The sequence below is a fragment of the Rousettus aegyptiacus genome, unplaced genomic scaffold, assembly GCF_014176215.1.
Source record: "Rousettus aegyptiacus isolate mRouAeg1 unplaced genomic scaffold, mRouAeg1.p scaffold_m13_p_7, whole genome shotgun sequence".
In the NCBI taxonomy this organism is placed as follows: Eukaryota; Metazoa; Chordata; class Mammalia; order Chiroptera; family Pteropodidae; genus Rousettus; species Rousettus aegyptiacus.
The window spans coordinates 67,568,467-67,587,855 of NW_023416310.1; the positions used below are offsets into that span (position 1 = coordinate 67,568,467).

The 19,389-nt window shown below is 54.7% G+C and overlaps 1 protein-coding gene and 1 pseudogene across 4 annotated transcripts; one reads left to right on the forward strand and one right to left on the reverse strand.

The window, feature by feature from the left end:
* Positions 1–518: 518 nt before the first annotated feature.
* On the forward strand, positions 519–12,509 carry ARID5A (AT-rich interaction domain 5A). Of its 4 annotated transcripts, XM_016142942.2 has the most exons (7): positions 519–606; positions 7,563–7,678; positions 9,110–9,230; positions 9,546–9,598; positions 10,040–10,137; positions 10,421–10,580; positions 10,934–12,509. In XM_016142942.2, the coding sequence occupies exons 1-7, from the start codon at positions 603–605 to the stop codon at positions 12,167–12,169; spliced, it is 1,788 nt and encodes a 595-aa protein (XP_015998428.2). In that variant the 5' UTR covers positions 519–602; the 3' UTR covers positions 12,170–12,509. The 4 variants fall into 4 exon arrangements, with proteins under 4 accessions (XP_015998428.2, XP_015998429.2, XP_015998430.2 ...); XM_016142943.2 differs by lacking the exons at positions 9,110–9,230; positions 9,546–9,598; XM_016142944.2 differs by lacking the exons at positions 519–606; positions 9,110–9,230 and having other exon boundaries at positions 7,565–7,678.
* On the reverse strand, positions 4,348–4,467 carry LOC118606017 (annotated as a pseudogene).
* Positions 12,510–19,389: the final 6,880 nt, after the last annotated feature.

The window sequence follows — 19,389 nt, forward strand, 5'->3', positions numbered from 1 at the left end:
TACTTCTCCAAGCAGGGCTCATGCCCCTCTTCCACCTTTTCACTTTGTAGCTGCCACTCTTTCTTTATGACATACGTGGACATTGGCCACCAAGGGCAGGCTTCCTATTCCAGGCATTTCTGGGACCCCACAGAGCTTTGGCAAAGGACTGGAGTCCTTGTTTAGCTAGCATCAGCCACCTCTACTTCGATGTTGAGCTAGGGGTTGGGAAATGCCCACGACCCATTTCAATCTCACCCCATCCGGCTCCCAGAGGCCTGCTTGGTTTTCCCAAAACTCTAGTTGCGCCTCTAAGGCACAAGGAAGCGGTGATTCCTGGGAGTCCTGCCTTAGCCTCACCAGCTGAGGAGTCTTAATTCATGGGTTCAGAGTCTGGAGACGAGGGAACGCACTACAACTCCCAGAGACTCCCGCGCTCAGGGGACCGCCCCTACCCCAAGCGCAACCATAGCTCGAGAGGGGCGGGGGCGGTGCCATGGGGGCGGGGCGGGGCGGGGCGGGGGTGGGGAGGAGCGGGGCGGGGCTGTGGCTAGTGCTCCAGGAGCTCGGGGTCCGGGAACTGCGTGCGGAGGGCTCGGCGCGCTGGGGAACCTTGACCGGCCATGGGTAAGCAGCTCGCGGCCGGCGGGGAAGGGGCTGGGGGCGCGCGGGGAGCGCGAGGCTGCGGCGCCGGGTTTCCCCCGGCTTCCCGGCCGTCGGTGCCGCTTCGGGGGGCACAGCGGGGCGGGGGCGCACTCCTGGGCGCTGTGACTGGGGAGCCAGCTAGCCCGGGGAGCCAGCCGGCCCCGGACGCCGGCGCCTCCGGCCGCTCCGGAAGGGAGGCCGGGTGTGGGCGCGCGCTCTTCGAAAAAGAAAAGACAAAAAGTTCTGGCGGCCCGGGGCTTCCCGGGCGTTTATATCGAAACTCTTCTCGCTGTCTCCTGACCGAGATGTACCGAGTCCTGCTCGCTCTGTCATCCCACTTCCTGCTGTGGTTTCAGTCTCGAGCTGGCCTCAGCTAATTTGTTGTGACAGCTGTCCGCGGCCGTCTCCCTGCCCCAGTCTGCCTCCTCCATCTCCCCATTTGCCCCTGCCCCCCCATCTGTCCCCACCCTGGCCCTCCATTTGTCCCAGCGCTCCTCCCTCACGCCCCCCCCCCTTCTTCTACCCCTAGCGGTCTCCCACCCCTGTCTTCCCGCCCTCATCTGCCCCCGCTCGGATCTGCCCCGCGTTCTCGGAACCCGCTGCGCGGCTGGGAAGAGGCGCGGGTCTGGGGAGCGCTCCTCAACGCGCCCGCTGTTTCCTGAAAGTGACTCTGCGCATGTTTTGAAGAACTTGCTCCGCGCACTTTGAAGAATTGCCGGTTCCTCTTTCCGCCGGGACCGCGCTGGTCCTGGGCACTCGCCCGGTTCTCGTTCGCCCTTCTCTTTCCCTTTCCTCTCGCCTTTTACCTTTTCTTCCTGGGTCTCCCCTTGTGTCTCCTGCCCACCCTCTTCGGCCCCGCGGCAGCAAAGGCGTGGCCGCCCTCCGCTCTCCTGTCCTCTCGCCTTTCCTCTTCTTCCCTGGGGTCTCTAGAGGGAAAGGTGGCCAGGAGGGGTCGGGGAGGAGTGGGGGAGGAGAAGCCCGGGCAGCAAGCTCAGAGTCGGTCCGCATCGTCCAGGGGCGCCGCCCCGCTGGGCCACCCTGCGGCCTTTTGCGGGTTCGTCGGCTGGCGAGGAGGGTCCCCGGGCCGAGGGGTGAGTGAACTGCGCTTGTTTCCCCTACATGCACCACAGTTAGGCGCTTCGGGATCTCCATCTTCAGGGAAGGGGCGGGGCGGGGCGGGAGATAGAGTCTAGAAGGTCGGCCCCGAGAGGAGTTCTAGAGTCCATCCGAGCCAGGGGCCTGTCTGCGCCGAGGACTTGGAGCGGCAGAGGTAGAAAGACCTCGGAGAGTCAGCCCCTCATTTGGTTTCGTCTGAGAAGCTGAGGTCCCGAGACTCCCCAGTTCTGGCCGGGAGGGAGGGTCTGTACTCCCTTCTAGGACCCGCACGAGCGTGCGCGCATCCGGGAGAGCCTCATCGGGGGCCCCTGGGAGGGGAATGGCACAGAAGCATTGAGTGCCCCTGCAGGGATCAGGCTGTGCCCTCACTCTCCGGCGTCTTAGACCCTGAGCATGGCTTCTCTGGGTGCGGTGGGGACACAGAGCATAGTGGTTGGAGGCAGAGGAAACAGGACACGGCTGGAGCTGCTACCGTGATCATCAGACATCACCCAGACTTGGCGCTGAGGCGGGGAGGGTGCAGCCCCGTCCTGGAATCAGGTCTCTGAGGACATGCCAGAGCAGCTAAGAGGGACCAGAGCCCCAATGAGGCCTTCCAGGCGGCGGTCTCACATTCGGCCCCCCGCCCCTACCTTTCTGTACTCTCTCAGGCTGTCATCCTGGCCTCAGCTGAGAGACTGAGGTGGGGCTGTGGCAAGGGCCTTCCGGGGTCCCATGTCCAGCTCGTCTGTCCTTAGTGTTGGTTGGAGCGCAGCTGTCCAGGGACCGCCCACTAGAGCAGGCTCCAGACGCCACTGCCAGGTGGCTGGCCCCAGGGCCACCGGATGGCCAGTGGCTTCAAAGATGGCCTTTGTTTGGGCTCCAGCTGAAACTAAGAGCACAGCACCTTAAGCCATGCACCTCAGGCGAGGGGGTGGGGCTGTGGCTGCTGGCTGTTATCTAGGCTGCTGTTACCATTGACATGGTGCTCCTAGTGGGTGACTTTTCATGAAAGGAAGTGTTACTTCCTTCCCATTACACAAAGGGTGAAAGGGGTGGGGCAGGCGGAGAGGGGGAGAAAGAAGTGGTGCACCTAGCACTGACTAGGTCACTCATTGACCTGCTGTGTGGTCTTGACCTGGTCCCAGCCCCAGCCCCAGCCCCTCTGGGCATCAGGAGTGTCTGGGATCAAGTAGGCTGATGTTGATGGAGGCACTGCTCCTGCCTCACGCAGCTCAGCAGACCTCACCCACTGCCAGCACTTACACATGCACACTCAAACATACTTGCACAGTCACACACTCCTGTACTCATGCACACACACAGTTGCAGTTACAGATGTGTACATGCAGTCACATATACTCATGTAATAGTCACACACACTCCCACACATAATACACACAACACACTCTTAGTCATGTATAACACACACAATCACATATACTCACACATGTATTTGGCTGTGGTTTGTGGGGGAAGTGTTTCTCAATTTGTTCTGCTCAGTATGTTGGGCCCATAAAGTGTAGCATAGCCACCTTACAGGTGGGGACACCGAGGTGCAGAAGCAGTGACCAACTTGGTAAAGATGCACCTATAGGGTGTCAGAGCTCCCTCCCCCTCTCTCATGATTTCAGCTTTTCATCTAGTGGGCAGGGGAGGCTCTTGTCAGCAGATGCAGGGGAGCGATGTGATGGGAGCCTACAGACCCGCTCAAGGGGTGCAGGCAGATTTGCACATCTGAGCACAGATAAGGAACTGGAGTATCCCTGCTCCCATTAAAGAAAACCTCTAGACCTCAGGGTTCATTGTCTCAGGATAGTCAAGCTGCTCTGGTTCTAAAGCCCAGCCATGCCACTAGTGAGCTGTGTGACCTCAGGCAAGTTACTGAGCCTCTCTGAGCCTCAGATATTGTAGCTGTAAGAAGGGGATATTACACCCACTGGATGGCTGGGAAGATTCAGTGAGGACGTGTGCAGGAATGCCTGGTCCAAAGCCTGCCAGGGCACTGATTTGAGTTTGTATAGTGTGTAAGGGGAGAAGGCAGTGGCCACAGGACACATGGATGGCAGGAAGCATCCTTTTTTGGAGTTAGGGACCTAAACTAACCCCTTCAGGGCTGCAGTTGTAGGGTCTCGGGCTTAAGTTGACTTTGACACTCACCACAACGTTGAACAGAAATGAGATTTCCAACACAGGAAGGGCCTTGAGCAGTCCCTGTGCACAGTACCCAGCACACCCACTCCCTGCCCAGTGAGGACCTGGGCTACCAGAATTCCTCTGTGTTCTTCCCAGCAGTGAAGTAAGGGAGTGTCAGGGCCTGTGGAGCGGAGTCCTACCACAGATTATCAAGGCAATTCTCACACTGTTATCTCACTGCATGAAACACAAGGAATAGGCTCAACAAGAAGGACATGGAGCCTTTAAGAAGGACTGTCTGAGGACAGCAAAGGGAGACCTGAATCTGTGTGGACGCGTGAGCCTCAAACGGAAGACACGATACAGAAAGGTGTTACTTCTCCTCAAAGTAATTCCTAGATTTGAATGCAATTCCACGAAAACCCCAGTGTTTTTAATTTTTTAAATTTTATCTATCTATCTAGCTAGCTAGCTAGCTAGCTATTTATTTTATGTCTACAGCATCTGGTATTCCCTAGGTGGTCTCCCATCCAAGTACTAACCAGGCCTAACCCTGCTTAGCTTCCGAGATCAGATGAGATGGGGCATGTTCAGGGTCGCATGGCCATAGACTTATTTTTTTAAGAGAATGTGACAGAATTATATTAAAGTTCAGATGGAACTTTTTAAACAGAAGAGTAATGATGGTGACATGCCCTCTGGATAGTAAGTTGTTTTACAAAACCACAAAAATTACAGCAGTGTGCATGGGGCCCAGCATTCCACATGGATGGAGTTGAATCGAAAGTTCAAACCTATCCCAGATGTTTTCCTTAAAAGCCTTTAGATTGGGGGGGGAGGGGGCAGGTAAGCATTTATAGTTGTTGGGGGAGGGGGTCACTCACTGAATACTGGAAGCACCTAACCAATGCGTGTGTGGGGGGGAATGTGGTTAGGTCCTTATCTCACACCTTACAGATTCCAAATGTATTCAAAGTAAACAGTAAAAGGACAATCACCATATTGTCATTATTGCTTCCTGGATGGGAAAAGTAATGTCTGAAGACATTCCTTTGGAGAGCAGGGGTTTTTGTAGTTAAATCTCCTCTATTACAAAAGGGCATCGTTGGCTTTGTACTTAGAGGGGATCTGTGAGTGAGGTAAGGCAGCAGCAGTTGCTTAGGGCAGGTGGGTATCCCTGGCTCTATGGGCCAGACATGGCTGTGACACTGGGGTGGCCTGTCCAAAAGTGTCTCCTCTCCAAGTCAGTTGGGGGGCCCAGCCACTGTCTTGGACCCTAGGTGGGAGGGGTCAGCTGGGAGCTGTGCAGGCAAGAGGGCTAACCCATCATCTATGGGGTGGGTTTCATAGCAGAGGCCCCTCCTCCAAATATAGATCTATCTCCCTGGAACTCTGATCTACAAATGACTGGGGAATGGAGAGGTTCAGGCAGCCAAGCCAGGACTGGGGGCACCCTGGAGGAAGAGGGCTGAGAATCTCCCTGCTCCCACTTAAGGGTATAGCAGTAGAACCCAGAAGGCCCAGCCAGGACAGTAAGCACATTGGCCCTGGTGGGAGAGAATGGAAACTAAGTTCACTTGGGGACTCAGCCGGGCGCAGAGGCAAAGAGTGTGTCTCTTTGTGGCTCTCAGCAAGTGCTCTAATCTTTTTGCTGTCTGGGGTTAAACGGCTCAGATTGGTGACCTCCTTTCTAGGTAACCTGAGTGCCAGACTCCAGGAGACCTTCCCTGAGTGTGGCCCAGGCAAGAGCGCAACAGCTCCGGAACTGAGCAAAAGGGACTAGAGAGCCACTAGCCTGGTAGCTCTCAACCTGGCTGTCCTCCGAGGTCCCCAGGAAGCTCTAAACTTGGATGCCCCTTGCAGAGCCTTAAGTCAAACTCAGGTAGGGGTGGGGAGGCAGGCATCAGTGTCTTCAGAATGTTCCTCAGGTAACTGAAATGGCCCCTGGTCCAACCGCTTATTCCTCTGAGGCCCAAGGACAGCAATTTGCCAGGGTCACATGACCAATTTGCAGGAGGGTCACAGGAGCAGATGGAGATTTCTTCAATGCTGATGGTCCTACAGGGAAGAAGGGAGAGAGGGCGTGAAGGCAGAGCAGAGCAGGCAGGCGGGGAACGAGAGAGACTGGTGGCAGCATGTGCCCCATGACCCAGAAGACTTCATGGACAGTTAGTAGAGGACTCCAGGGCTTTCTCCACTGTTTCACAGAAGGGAGACTGAGGCAGAGTTGCCCAAGGAAAAACACCAGTCTGGGGGGTCATCATTAGTGCCTGGTTACTTCTGGAGCTTGGCCATGTTGTCAGTGGTCAGGAAGCAACCTAAGAGGATAGCTGAGTCTTTCCCTCTGACAAGTGTTTGGACTGGTTTCTCTTCCAGGCATATTTAGACTCTTCCTCAGGGCTTTGCAAATGTTGGCAATAACCACTGCGGCCACAGTGGTGGTGGAGCCAAGCCACTGAACTGAGGGTCGGACAAACCTCATTCTGAACCCTGGTCCCCTGGGGAGACAAGAACTTAACGCCCGTGGCTTCAGTTTCCCCTTCTTTAAAATGTGATCCCTTCTGAGACTAAATGAGAGGACATACATGAGAGCGCCAGGAACGCAGAGCTGAGGACCTGTGCCCCTGAGTGACTGCAGGCATAATGGTGCTTATGTGAGCAGCTACCAAAGGGGACGGCAGGCTCTGGGAGCACGTGTCTCTGGGTGCTGCTGGCCTTGTGGGCCACGGTGGCATGGGTCTGTTGTTCTTAAGGACATTTTTTTCTGTCTGGGATGAAGGGGAACCTCTCGGTTCCCCACAGTAAGGACTTACGGAGCTGGAGCAAACCAGGACCTGGGGCCGTTCATACTAGATTAACATAAAGAAGAAAGGAAGAAAGAAAAGATGCTCAAAAGATGGGCTTCCTGGCCTGCTGCACGGCCAGCCTGCTGCACGGCCCCATGGCTGTGTTTTCGGCAGTGGTAGGAGTGTTGGTGTTTTTGCAACCATCAGCTCATGGCTGCCTTGAGTCAGGGCCCTGGCTCCTCCCTGAGTTCATGCTAACCTGGAGGAGACCAAAGAGAGGCAGGAGCGCCGTGTTTGGCTGAAAGGCCTTGCAGAGGCAGCAACTTGTCAAGTGGGTCCTGACAAGTCACCAGGACCCTTGCAGGTGAGGGGAGCAGGGGCAGTGAGGACTCTGCAAATGCTCAGGGAAAGGTCAATGTGTCACAAACAGGAACTTGCTCTTCTTGATTATTCCTGGAGGCTATGTGATCCCAGCACCCAGTGGTGCTCTGGGGGCTTGCAAGCACGGCAGCCTCCACAGCTTTCTCCGCAGCTTTTCGGCCACACTGCTGTAGAAACGTCCTGCCAGGATTTGGGGCAGGCTTTGGAGATAGGATTTCCCTGAGTATCACAGCCCCCACCCCGGCCTCCTCTGACTTGACCCCCAGCTGGTTTAGGGTTTCCTTCAGAGATATGGGGAGCTGGTGGAACTGAGAGAGGCCACCCGTCAGGTGCGGCAAAGGCAGGACCTGTGGGGGTGAGCACGGGGACATGTGTGTTTACAGGTTCACCCTGAGGGCAGAGGACACACCGCAGAGGAAGAACACTCGCCTGACCTGGCTCTTTCAGACCTGTTGCCTCTCCACAGGGAGTTGCTCCTGGCCCCCTGTACCTCCCCATCTGCCTCTCTCTCACCGTCCTCTCTTCTTCCTCTCCTTGCAGCACCTCCTATCAGAGGGAAAAGGAAGCAGTCAGAGGGGGGTGAACCCCCAGACCCACCTGTGTCCCCTCAACCTGATGGTGAGCAGAGTAGGAGCCAGAGCCCCATCCAGCTGGAGGTGAGTTAGGCGACCCCCAGGGGACTTTTCCATGTGACCCCAAGCTCTCAGGAGGGAGATGTGGCCCTCCCTCACCCCGCGGAACTAGGCTGCACTGGGAGGCGTGAGAGCCGGCAGGCAGCAGAATGCGCGTTCCCACTGCAGGGCTGTCAGACTTGGCCTTTATAGCCGAACCCTTTCTCAAATAAAGGTCTCCTGGAACCCTGATCAGATGAGACAGATAAAAACACTATTCTGTGATGTAAAACTGCATGTACATCCCTCTGTCCATCTGTCCAAATTTATAATGTAGACATGAAAGTCCCTCTGTGAGGCCAGTGGGACCGTTGTGATGAGTGCAGTCCAAGAAGGAGCTGCGGATGAAATGGCAAGGTGGTCAGCCTCAGCACCCATTCATTTTGGCCATTTGTTGGGGTGGCACAGTCTGGAGTAAAAATGCTAATTCACATAGAAAAGCAGTCACAATTGGTCACAGTTCCTGATGGCCTGCGTGGAGGTCAGAGGACAGGAAGGAAGTGCAGGTTCTCGTAGAGAGCGGCAGCAAGCATGCCAGCCCAGCACCTCGTCGGCAGTGTGCTTCAGTGTCCTAGGTAACACGAGCCTGCGTGTTTCTTGTCAGCGATCTTGGATATGTCAGAAAACACCAACACAGCGCTTCTGTAGAACATTTGGAGGACCCATGGCTCCCTATAGTGTCCCAGGCCCAGATGGTTACATCCTTCTGGTGTCTGGGGCCCTCCCAGCCTGGACCTGGGAGCTGGCTGTTCCCCAAGCCCTCAGCCCCAGCCCAACTGCGCCCTCTGCCCTGAGCTGGACGCCAGGTGAACAGCATCAGCAGAAACTTCCCCCTGGGAGCAGACACGCCCAGTCCCGTGCATCCAGCAAGTGCACCAGAACCCAGGACATGGCTGTACCTGAGTTCAGCATGCAGACTGGTGGGTCAGAGAGGCAGGCTGCTGCCACAAAGACTCACTGGGCACAGACTTGGCTGAGCAGTCCCACAGCGCCAGAAAGCACCAAGCTCTTGTCCCTTCATCTTTGACCTCAGTGGACACCGAGCCCACTGCCAGGCACAGTCTGGTAGAGGAGCTGAGATGCAGATGTAACAAATCTAGAGCAAGATAAGGAAGTAACCTGTGCCTGGAGAAAGAACTGGAGAAGGTATGGGGCCGCTCTTATGGCCGTCTATGGAGCAAGGCCTCTGTGGCCCCTGACCTGGGATGCTGGGCACTAATAGACGACAACTGTGTGTCTTTCTGATGCCAAGACACTCTCTCCAGCCCAGAGCACTGGGCTCGAGGCCTGCTCCCTGCTGTGGAGCCTGGGGCTGGAGCCATGCACCTCCTTCCTCCCCAGCAGCCAGCAGTTCTGCCTGTCCCCAGCTACCCACCAACTAGGGGCTGATCCCAGTGCCTCCTGTTCTTTCTCCAGGATGCCCTCGAGGCAGGCGGGGAGCGGGAGGAGGAGCAGGCCTTCCTGGTCAGCCTCTACAAGTTCATGAAGGAGCGACACACACCCATCGAGAGGGTGCCCCATCTTGGCTTCAAGCAGAGTGCGTCCCTGGGGTGCAGGCAGGGAGGGGCCCATCAGGGGACTGCACCCAGGCAGGGCACTGGGGCAGGCGCCTTCGCTCTGGGTGACCCTGATGCTGTCAGCCCACAGGGGCTGCGCATATAAAGGGCATCCCCCTCCCAGGTACTGGGCGGGCAGTGGGCGGAGCTGGACTTCTATGCTAACCGGCCACTGGCCCGCAGTCCATCGCAGTGGCCCAGGTTCTGTGCATGCCTGACAGGGCCATGGAAACGGGCTGCTGGCTGCCCCCTCCTCCCACAGAGACTGACAGCGGCCCTGCCCTCTCATTCTCCAGTTAACCTGTGGAAGATCTACAAGGCAGTGGAGAAGCTGGGGGCCTATGAAATGGTAAGGAAGGCACCTAAGCCCTCCACCATGCCATATCTTCCCAAATGTGCCTGCAGCACCCAGGGGAACCTGGGAAAGAGCGTGAACCCAACGAGTTGTCCTTGGCCAGATAAGAACAGGAGGCGGGGCTGAGTCCTGCCCTCCCTAGCTCTCCTGCATGCTGCGTGGAGGGCGAGGGCCCGCCTTGCCCTCTGTACTTTGCTGCTTGAAGCAGGTTTTCCTCTTCACCATCTGCTCTGCCCTCCCTGAGCTCCGAAAACTGCACAGGCCAGCAATCATGTGGCCTTGGGGGGAGACTGGCTTGCGACCCGAGGAGCACCCCCATCCCGACCTCTCACCTCTCTGATGGAGAAGCAGCTGCAAAACTGCTGTCCTTGCCCCTATCCTTGCCTAGTGAGACCCCGCCGCCAGTGTGCACATCCTCACGTGGTGCCCTTGTAGGTGACTGGCCGCCGCCTCTGGAAGAACGTGTATGACGAACTAGGGGGCAGCCCTGGCAGCACCAGCGCGGCCACGTGCACGCGGCGTCACTACGAGAGGTACGCTGGGGACCGGTTATAGGAAAGCTGGGCCCCTACCTCCAGGGCAAGCAGAGCCATGGGGACAGAGGGTGGGCGAAGGAGAATATTTTGCTGTGTACAGGGGTGGGGCAGGATGGGCAGCAGGGAACAGTATGGGCAGCAGGGTCCAAGCCTCCTAGACCAGATGGTGAGCGTAGCCCTGGGGCTGCCTGTGTGCACTGTCCACAGGGGTGCCCACAGCTGCAGGGAGGAGGTGGGAGGGCTAGCCTTGCTGCCTGGTGGACCTGCAGCTCTTCCCCAGGCTGGTCCTTCCATATGTGCGACACCTAAAAGGGGAGGATGACAAGCCGCTGCCCCCTTCCAAGCCCAGGAAGCAATACAAGATGACCAAGGAGCCTCGGGGAGATGATGGGGCCACTGAGAGGCCGAAGAAGGCCAAAGAGGAGAAGCCAGTGGGCCAGGTGAGCACTCAGCCCAGCCAGACCACCAGCTGACCCTGGGCCTCCCTGTCCCCCACCTTTCCCAGCTGCCCCACCTGTCTGCATTGTGGTATGGCTACAGTGCTCCCTGCATAGAACCAGTTGTGCCCTGTGGGGTCTGAACTCCAGTTTGCACCCCATTCCCCAGGCCCTGTATCCTCACATCAGGCTGTGTATATTTAGAGGACTGGATACCTTTTGAAATTTTTGCACAAAGGTGTTGGAAGGGCTAGCAGAGGCTCTGGGGTTCTCCCTGGGGCCCTGCCGTAACCAGTCCCCAGAGCAGGATGCATGGCTCATATCCAGTCCTGAGGCCTGGCCTTTTCTTATTCCAGATGATGCCAGGAAAGACCAAGACAGATGCCATAGACCTGGTGAGGTCCCCCAGCCAGGAGTCCCCCCGGGACACCACGGAGCAGCCAGGCCCAGCTTCTGGGTCCTCATTGCCCTTCATGGGTGCCAGCAGCTGCCCTGAGGCCTACAAGCGGCTCCTGTCTAGCTTCTACTGCAAAGGGACACATGGCATCATGTCACCACTGGCCAAAAAGAAACTCCTGGCCCAGGTGAGCAAGGCAGAGGCCTTGCAGTGCCAGGAGGAGGGCTGTCTCCATGGGGCAGGTAGCCCCAATGGGGAGCCCCAGGTGTCCCCAGCTGCTCACCACCTGGAGAGTCCCTTGAATCCAGGAGGGCCGTCTGAGAACCCCAGGCACCGGCTGGCCGCTCATGAGGGATCACAGACCCCTGGTGGCAGCCTCAGGGAGGAGGCTCAGGTGAGCCCCCACCCTCCAGCTCCCATCTTCACTGGCTGTTTCCATGCCTGCCCCACCAAGGTACTGAAGCCCATCAGCCAGCACCCCCGGGACTTCTTCCCCTGTCTCAAAGATGGGGTGTTCTTGGGGCCCTCTGGCCAAGAGGGGGCGCTGCCAGCCAGAGAGCCACCGCTGGTGTGGGGTGGTAGTGCCAGCCGCCCTTCCGCATTCCGCAAAGGTGGTTCCACAAAGGACAGCCTCTGTCCCACACCCAAAGCTTGCTGGGTGACCCCCATGGCCAAAGCCCCTGCTGACAGCCCTGTGCCCCTGCCTACCTTCCCTGGCAGCTCAGGCCTCAGTAAGTGCAGCCGGGAGGAAGAGGGTTTTGCCCCTGGTGGCAAAAAACTACGGGCAGTGTCACCCTTCCTTAGGGAGGTGGACACCAAGGAGTGTGGGGCCAAGTCTGTGGGGCCTGGCCTGGCTGTCTCCTGCCTGCTGGGCCCAGCCCTGGGGCCTGCACTCCCAGAGGCCTACAGGGGCACCATGCTACGCTGTCCACTGAACTTTGCCAGCACCCCAGATCCCTTAAAGGGCCAGACCACACTCCCCTTGAGCCCCCTAGTCATCCCAGCCTTCCCGGCTCACTTCCTGGCCACTACGGCACCCTCTCCCATGGCTGCTGGCCTGATGCACTTCCCTCCGGCATCCTTCGACAGTGCCCTCCGCCACAGACTTTGCCCAGCCTCGTCTGCGTGGCACGTGCCACCTGCCACAACCTATGCAGCACCCCACTTCTCTTTTCACCTCAACACCAAGCTATAGGTCGGAGCCCGCAGTGCTGTGCTGTGGAGGGTCTGATGTGGCCTGAGCTGGGGGGCGCTGCCAGTGGGCTCTGTGCCAGAGCCTACTCCACAGAGCTGGACTGTACCTGAGCAGGAACGGGCCCCTGCTGGGACAGCCTGGCACAGAGGGAGGTGGAAGGAAGATGGTGTTTGCCGGGGGCTGGGGCTCAGTCGGAAGGCCCTGAGAGAAGACGGGTGCAGGGCCAGCAGCCCCCAGCTGGGGCCCCTGGGAGCAGAGGCCAGGGATAGGTAAAGGATAGCAGCTTGGGGCATCCAGGTGCCCAGGGGAAATCTAATAAAACGTGGTGTGAACCCACCCAGCTCTGAGGTGTGATGATGTGACCTTCTGTGGGCCTGTCAGGTGGGGACGTACTTGTGGGAGCCCAGGGAGCCAAGTGGAGGGACTGCCCAGCACCCACTTGGATCCGGAACGCTACCAACCCACCGAAGGGTCGGATCCAAAGTAGAACAGCCTCCTGCTCATACTTCAGGCTGTGACATTCATCCTGCACCTTGAATTCACTTTCCTGGTGGAGCCTCAGGACAGCTGCCTATTACCTTCCTCATTGTTAATGGGGGCCTGCAGCTCAGAGAGGGCCAGTGACTTGTCCAGTTTCCCCCAGCAGGTAAGTGGCAGAGCAGAGGGGTGACTCCTGCACTTGGAGCTGAGCCACAAGGTCCTGGTAAGAAGGATGCCCCTGCAGCTGTTAGCAGAACTCCTGGGGGCTGATGTGCCAGCAGGAAGCCTGAACTGGCCTGCCCAGGGGTGGCGCAGACTAGCAGGGCTGTCGCTAAGCCCTTCCTGAGCCCCCACTCGCCCCCATTGGCCTGCCACGCATACAGGTGGGCCAGGTTCCCACTGGGGGGTGCCTGGAGGGAAAGGGCAGTGGAAGGGCCAGAGTGAGCCTGGATGTCTGCACTTCCTCAGATGTGGCTTCAGGGGCTCCTGCACACCCTGCTGCCCAACACCCTCCTTCCTGTGGGCTCTGGGGAGCAAGGGGTCCCTGTCTGGGAGGGAGACCGCCTTGCAGAGGCACCATGCTCCCCAGGCTGTGGTGGTGGCTATGGGGCCAGGCCCCTGACTTGGGCCTCAGATTGGTCAGTAGGTGGCTTTTGACTATCATCACCACTGGAACTCACCCTATATCCCTAGGATGCTTATGACCTCAGGCCACAGGAGGGGCAATTAGTATGGCCTCCCTTAGTTGCCAGGCAAGCGGAGGCCAGGGACAGGGACAGGGCTGCTTACCCATGGCCACCACTGAGTATGACAACTCAGCTGGGCCATGCAACATGTCTAGCACCAGGGGGTGGGCTGCCAGGGCTGAAGACCATCTTGTCCGCCTCCCACTTCCTCAAGGCCTCAGTCAGGCATAGGTGAGAGCACTTCTCTCCAAGTTGGTGCCAGCGGTATGGAATTCAAGGGTGGTAGTCACCGCTGTTGGAAACTCCCGTCCCACCTCCTGGTAACTGCCAGGCACCAGCCCAGGTAGCTGCGAGAAACTGCATGGCCTCCATCCCCAAGCTCCAGCTCACACAGGGTGCTGCCTTCCTCTCCCAGCCTCAGGGGTTCAGTAGTTGACAGAGGGGTAAGAGGACTGTGCTCTGCGATCTCCCTGCGGGTGCCCTGGATGCGGGGCTACTTAGAATGTGTGGAGTCCTGCCTGGGATAGGGCAGGGTTGCTGGGGTCCTCTTCATCTTCAAAGCCACAGCGGCCTCTTCTGGCACAGAGGTAGCCAGGTGCTCCTGGAGGCTGGACTTAGGCACGAGCCACTCAAAGCTGTGGTTGTGGCGCCCTCTGGAGGCTGCTCTGGAGACTCGGCATGAGGCATCAGTGTCCAGCCTATCTCTGGAAAAAAGCTGGGCCCTTGCTTGGGAGTCAGCAAACTCCTGGCCTTATGCATGCACGATTCCTCGAAAGCCTCTGTGCGCCCTCTCCCACAGCTCCTCTGTGCCAGCTTTGCATGATTTTCTTACTCCTCACAGTTCCCAGGGAAGGGATGGTCCTCACAAATGGGGAAAAGCTCTGAGATCTGGAACTTGGGGGTGGGGGCACCAAGCTGAGCTGAGCAGAAGGAAGGCTGGCTCCTCGAAGGGCAGCCTACACGTGCCTCCAGGCACTGCTGCCTGACTGGGCAGGTGTGCCCCAAGTTGGCTCACTTCCTATTCTTACTTGTGTGTGTTACCTGCCAGGTCCTGACAATCCTTGACTGCCCAGGGACCTATAGGCCAGCAGGAGTGGCAGAGCACTTACCTTTGGGGTGTAAACTATTTGGGGTCATTTCTAGGACCCCTTTCAAACTGGCTGTGCCATTAGAGCTATTGATGGTGGTGAGAATTTCTGACCATATGGGATCACTGCCTGGATCTGGGTAGTGGCTGCTGTCCCTTGAATAGGGTGTACCTGCCCATTCACTACCCCAAGGGGCCTAGCCCCAGCCAGGCCACCCACCTAGAGGCTCAGGCATTTCCACCTATCAAGTTGGAGTCCTGCATTGCTCAGACACAGACAGCAGCCTCCATTCTTTGTTGTCATTGACAGGACATGGCCAGTTTCCTAAGCAAATGACTCCAAAGATGTCGCTGCTATAAAACGCAGTGGGCTTCCAGTCAGGAGGGCAGGGCAGACTTGGGTCATTGCCAGGTTGCCCATGCAGTATCCCTGGCTTATGGGCCAGCAGGGCAAGTGGCAGTGGTCTGGACAGGGTCCCCATCACACCCACTCCTGTGGTGTCTACAGCGTCTGCTCCTCCCGGGGCCATGTTGGCGCACCTGCGAAGTTAGCACAGTCATTTCCAGGTTCTGTGCTGTGTCCCACAGTGCAGCATGGAGAGGTATAGTGGTGGGCAAAGGCAGGTGACCTGCCACTGAACACACTCCTGATTCCCAGAGGACTTTCCCAGCTCCTCTGGCCCCTGGCCACTCCTGCAAAGCCAATATCACCTGCCCCACAGCAAGTGGCAGCCACTGTTTGTGGGGCCCCCAAGGGGAGAAAAGGGGCTCCTGGGTAGGGAAGTATGGCTGCCTCCTACCTTCACTCTTCCCCCAGGGCTCCTGTCTCAGGCTCTTGGAATTCCTCCCACCAGTCACTGGAGGGAGCTGCGGGGTGGGGAGGAAGATTAAAGCTGCAGACAATTCATGAGTTGTCTGCAGCTTTGGGCTCAGTGTAAGTGTGCAATTGATTGGTAATGTCTGCCAAGGCCCAGGGTGGGCAGGGGTACGCTCACCTGCCAGGGTCGCTATCTACATGATGACTAGCTGGTGACCACCTAAGAGGCTAACTCAATTCCTGGTCTCACTGCCACCTCTCAGCCAGGTCCTGTGCAGAGCCTGGGTAGTAATCAGGAAGGCAGCTTCTTGGGAGAAATCCAGGTAGGCTCCCCACCCCCCACCCATCGCAAAAAAAGTCTTTCCACATGGGCTGTGTGGACAGAGGAGTAATGTATGACCAACACTAGGAGTGAAACAACTGCAGTGTCATTTGTAGGGTAACCATTGTATTTTTGCAATGGAGTCTGTGGCCTTAGGTATGGAGAAAATCAGTACTTGGTAAATTAAAAGAATCATTCCAAATCCCCTTGTCCTTGCTAGCAGAATTTCAACTTGGTCCACAGCACCACCTAGGACTAATGGGACATGAGTGGTGGAAGCATGATGACAGTCCTGCTCCCCTTTTCCCCAGCCTCCTGGCAGCTGGGAGCCTTGACCTGGCTCTGGCCACTGACATGTGTCATAAACGGACTTGTCCCACCCCTCCACCCCCCATTCCCGTGTTGAAGCTCTAACCCCCACTGTGACACTTTGGAGATGGGGCCTTTAAGGAAGCAATTAGGGTTAAGTGAGGTCATAGGGTATGGCCCTAACCCAATAAAACTGGTGTCCTTATAAGGGACATCGTTGCCCTTTTGGAGAAAGGGGGTCATGAGAACAGCCTTCCAAGAAACTTGTAAACGTGTTTATGACACATAGGCTATAGAATGGTGTCCCAGTCTGCCTGCAGCTGAGTCCAGCCTCAGTGCCAAGGGCCCATCATTGCAACCCAGCCCCAAGCCCACTACCCTAAGACATGGTACTTCTGCTCCTTGGTGGGTGAGTCAGGATCTCGAGGGTTGAAATTTTGAATTAGCAACAGTCCTGGCCTGGCTTTGTGTAACTTTGCATTGGCGCCATTATCAACTTCTTGACACATGCCCCTTCACACAGATATCCGAGCCATAGTTGTAATAATCGAATGCTGCTTTTGACTGCTGGGGTTGTAACAGATAGCCCACAGCCATCCCCAGAGTGGTGCAGCATGACCTAGCCCCTGTCATGGAGCTGGCTCAGGGTCGCGGCCATGCTCCAGGGAGGCCTTGTGTGTCCTGGGCATGCCAAGTCTTCCTTGGAGTCTAAAGAATCCCAGTGGCCTCCCCATGAGCCCAGATGCAACATCTGCTACCTGCCACTTGAACACCATCCATCACCTGAGTGTCCTTTGTGGTAAATGTCCAGGGACCTCAGCTGTAGGTCCCAGGCAGTAGCCACAGCAGTGGTGTCAGGCTGAGGCCTGCCCCTGCCAAGTCAGTGATGACTGAGAGGACTTGCTAGGCCTTGTGCTGAGCTAGGCCGCCTACCAGCCCTCCATGGCCAACATAAGGGTATTGACCTTCAGGGGGCTGGGATCTCTTTGCCAGGGAACACCCCTGAGGGCAAGGAGCTCACAGTGCCCTGAGCTTCCATCTCACAGGTAAGTGAAGGACTGTCTAGGCAGGAAGTTGGGCCTCTGGTTTGAGGAAGACCTGCCAGGTAGTGAATTTTAATCACTCCAAAATTTCCAAGAAATACAGCTTTGAGTTCAGCTCTATTCAAGAACTAGGTCCAAGACTAGCAGGGTCTGGCTAGTCTACTCTAGGAGAAACCTCACCATCACTTGCATGCAAACAATGCCTGGAGTTTACAAGGCAGTCCTTGCAGGCTTCTTTGCCCCATTTTTGGGCCTTGTCCAATCTGTGCCAGTACAGGAAGTAAGGGGAAGTCAAATCAGACACCGGAATTTGGAGTAAGTTAGAGAGAGGAAGCAAGAAGAGAGGGAGGGAAAGATGGATAGATATGTGTTCGCCCCAGGAGAACAGGTTTCCATGGACCTGTGAGGGAGGGGAGGTAACAATGAACACTGAGTGCTGTGGGGCTCTGTCACCAATGGCCTTCTACCACTTTTCTGAGCTGTTTGGGCCCCTTCAAGTTGCCCTCTCCTACATTATAAACCATCTTCCCAAAGTACAAGCTAGGAAAAAAATCATACTCCCAAGCTCTCTTGCTACCACCAATTGGACATGACACATAGATTAGTGAGGAAGCCGTGGCAGTGACCAATGGATGTGATGGCTTCTAGAGGTCGTCACATTCCTGTTGGTGAAAGACGATGAGCATCTGGTTTGCTACTCCTTTGTGTTCTCTGAGCTCAAATCAATTAAGAAGTTGTACCCGTGGGATGCAAACAGCCCGCTGATAAGAAGTATTCAAAACTGCGAGTTTTGTTCTTCTCTGTGTACTCTTCACATATGGATAAAATTTAAAAATTGAAGCTATAAGACCTGTTTGTATGTTTATGTACCTGAGTGTATAGTATTATCAAATTAGGTTAGATTACAAATGTCTTAAAGGACCTCTATTTTGACTGAGAATTACTTTAGAGAAAAGATTTTCTATAAATTGAATATTCCTAAAATCACTGCAAATTAATGAAATTGAACCACTAATACTTTCAGTGTGGCAAAAAGGCATTCTTATACAAACTCATCCAATTGTTTTATAAATTCAGTATCACATAATTTACAGAACTCTTTTGCAAATGAGACTAATTTAATACTGTTTTAACAGAAACAGCTTTGTCTTCTCCGCATCATCAGTGTTAAGTATAGTACAAGCTTACATTTTATCTATTTGGGTACATGCTCTTCCTAAACCCACACAGGTTTACTGATCGAGTTAGCACCACTTCATTTAGATTAATTAAGAGTATGGAAAATTTATATTTAACCAATGTAAATCATTATTCTGACAAATTTTATTGTAACACTAGTTATATTTTGCAGTATGTCAACTGGAAGGCATTTGCTAAGACTTAAGTAACTTAAAATCTTAGACGGTTCTAAATTGACTTAGATAGTCATTCAATTCTTAAATCATTTTCAAAATAAAATATTGAAACATTAGTTAAAAGCATAATCTTAGGTTTGTTTTGCCTCTCTAAATGGTACTGAAGGCCATATATATATATGTGTGCATATATATATATGTATTACATATATGTATATTATGTATATATATATTAGTAAACATGTTCATTTTTGCCTCCTTGAAAAGTTATACTGTAAGGAATGTATATGGCCACAGAAAGTTGTGAGTTTGCAGAAAGGAATTTTGAGTGGTCAAAGCTGGCTAAGATTTGATGGGTTTATTTACAAGATTTTCAAAAAGAGTTTTAGTATTAAATACTATACTGATACCAAATAAGAATTTGTTAAAATGGCAATATTTTCTTGGGTTATTTGTTTTCTCCTAATAAGAAATTTTTAAAGGTTTTTCTTTACCTTCCGACTTATCTGCCTGGAGGGCAAAGATTCTGTGTCTTATCAGAATGATTTCCCACACTTTATGTTGACTTTATCATGTCCTTGAAAGTTACCAAGACAGTAAATGTTAAAAGTTCTAATCACAAGAGAAAAAAAAACCTGTAACTTTTTGTGGTGATAGATGTTAACTCACTGTAGTGATCATTTTGCAATCTACACAAATATCAAATCACTATGTCGTATGCTTGAAATACAATGTTATATGTCAATAATATCTTAATTTTAAACAAGAAAAATAATGAAAACTTTGGAAAACCAAGAAATGAAAACACAGCATACCAAATCCTACAATCCCAGCAATTCCATTCCACCAAAAGATATGGTATATGCAGTCACTGAAAGATGTGCAGAGTAGCATTATTTAGTGACTCCACACTGGAGGCCAGACATCACACGGTGATGTATTCGTACAGTGAAACACTATACAACACTAAGAATGACCAACTGAAACCAACATGGATGACCCACATGCAATGTTGAAAGAAGCCAGACACACACACACAAGTACACGATTCCATCATTGTAAAGTTTCAAAACAGGCAAAACTAATCTCTAGTGGTGGAAGTCAGGGAAGAGGTGGTATGG

What these genes read in the sequence shown, in the direction of transcription:
- ARID5A (XM_016142942.2), top strand. An exon ending in CCATCTTGGCTTCAAGCAGA is followed by an intron (nt 9,231 to 9,545) that starts GTGCGTCCCTGG and finishes CTCATTCTCCAG; the next exon opens with TTAACCTGTGGAAGATCTAC. An exon ending in AGCTGGGGGCCTATGAAATG is followed by an intron (nt 9,599 to 10,039) that starts GTAAGGAAGGCA and finishes GTGCCCTTGTAG; the next exon opens with GTGACTGGCCGCCGCCTCTG.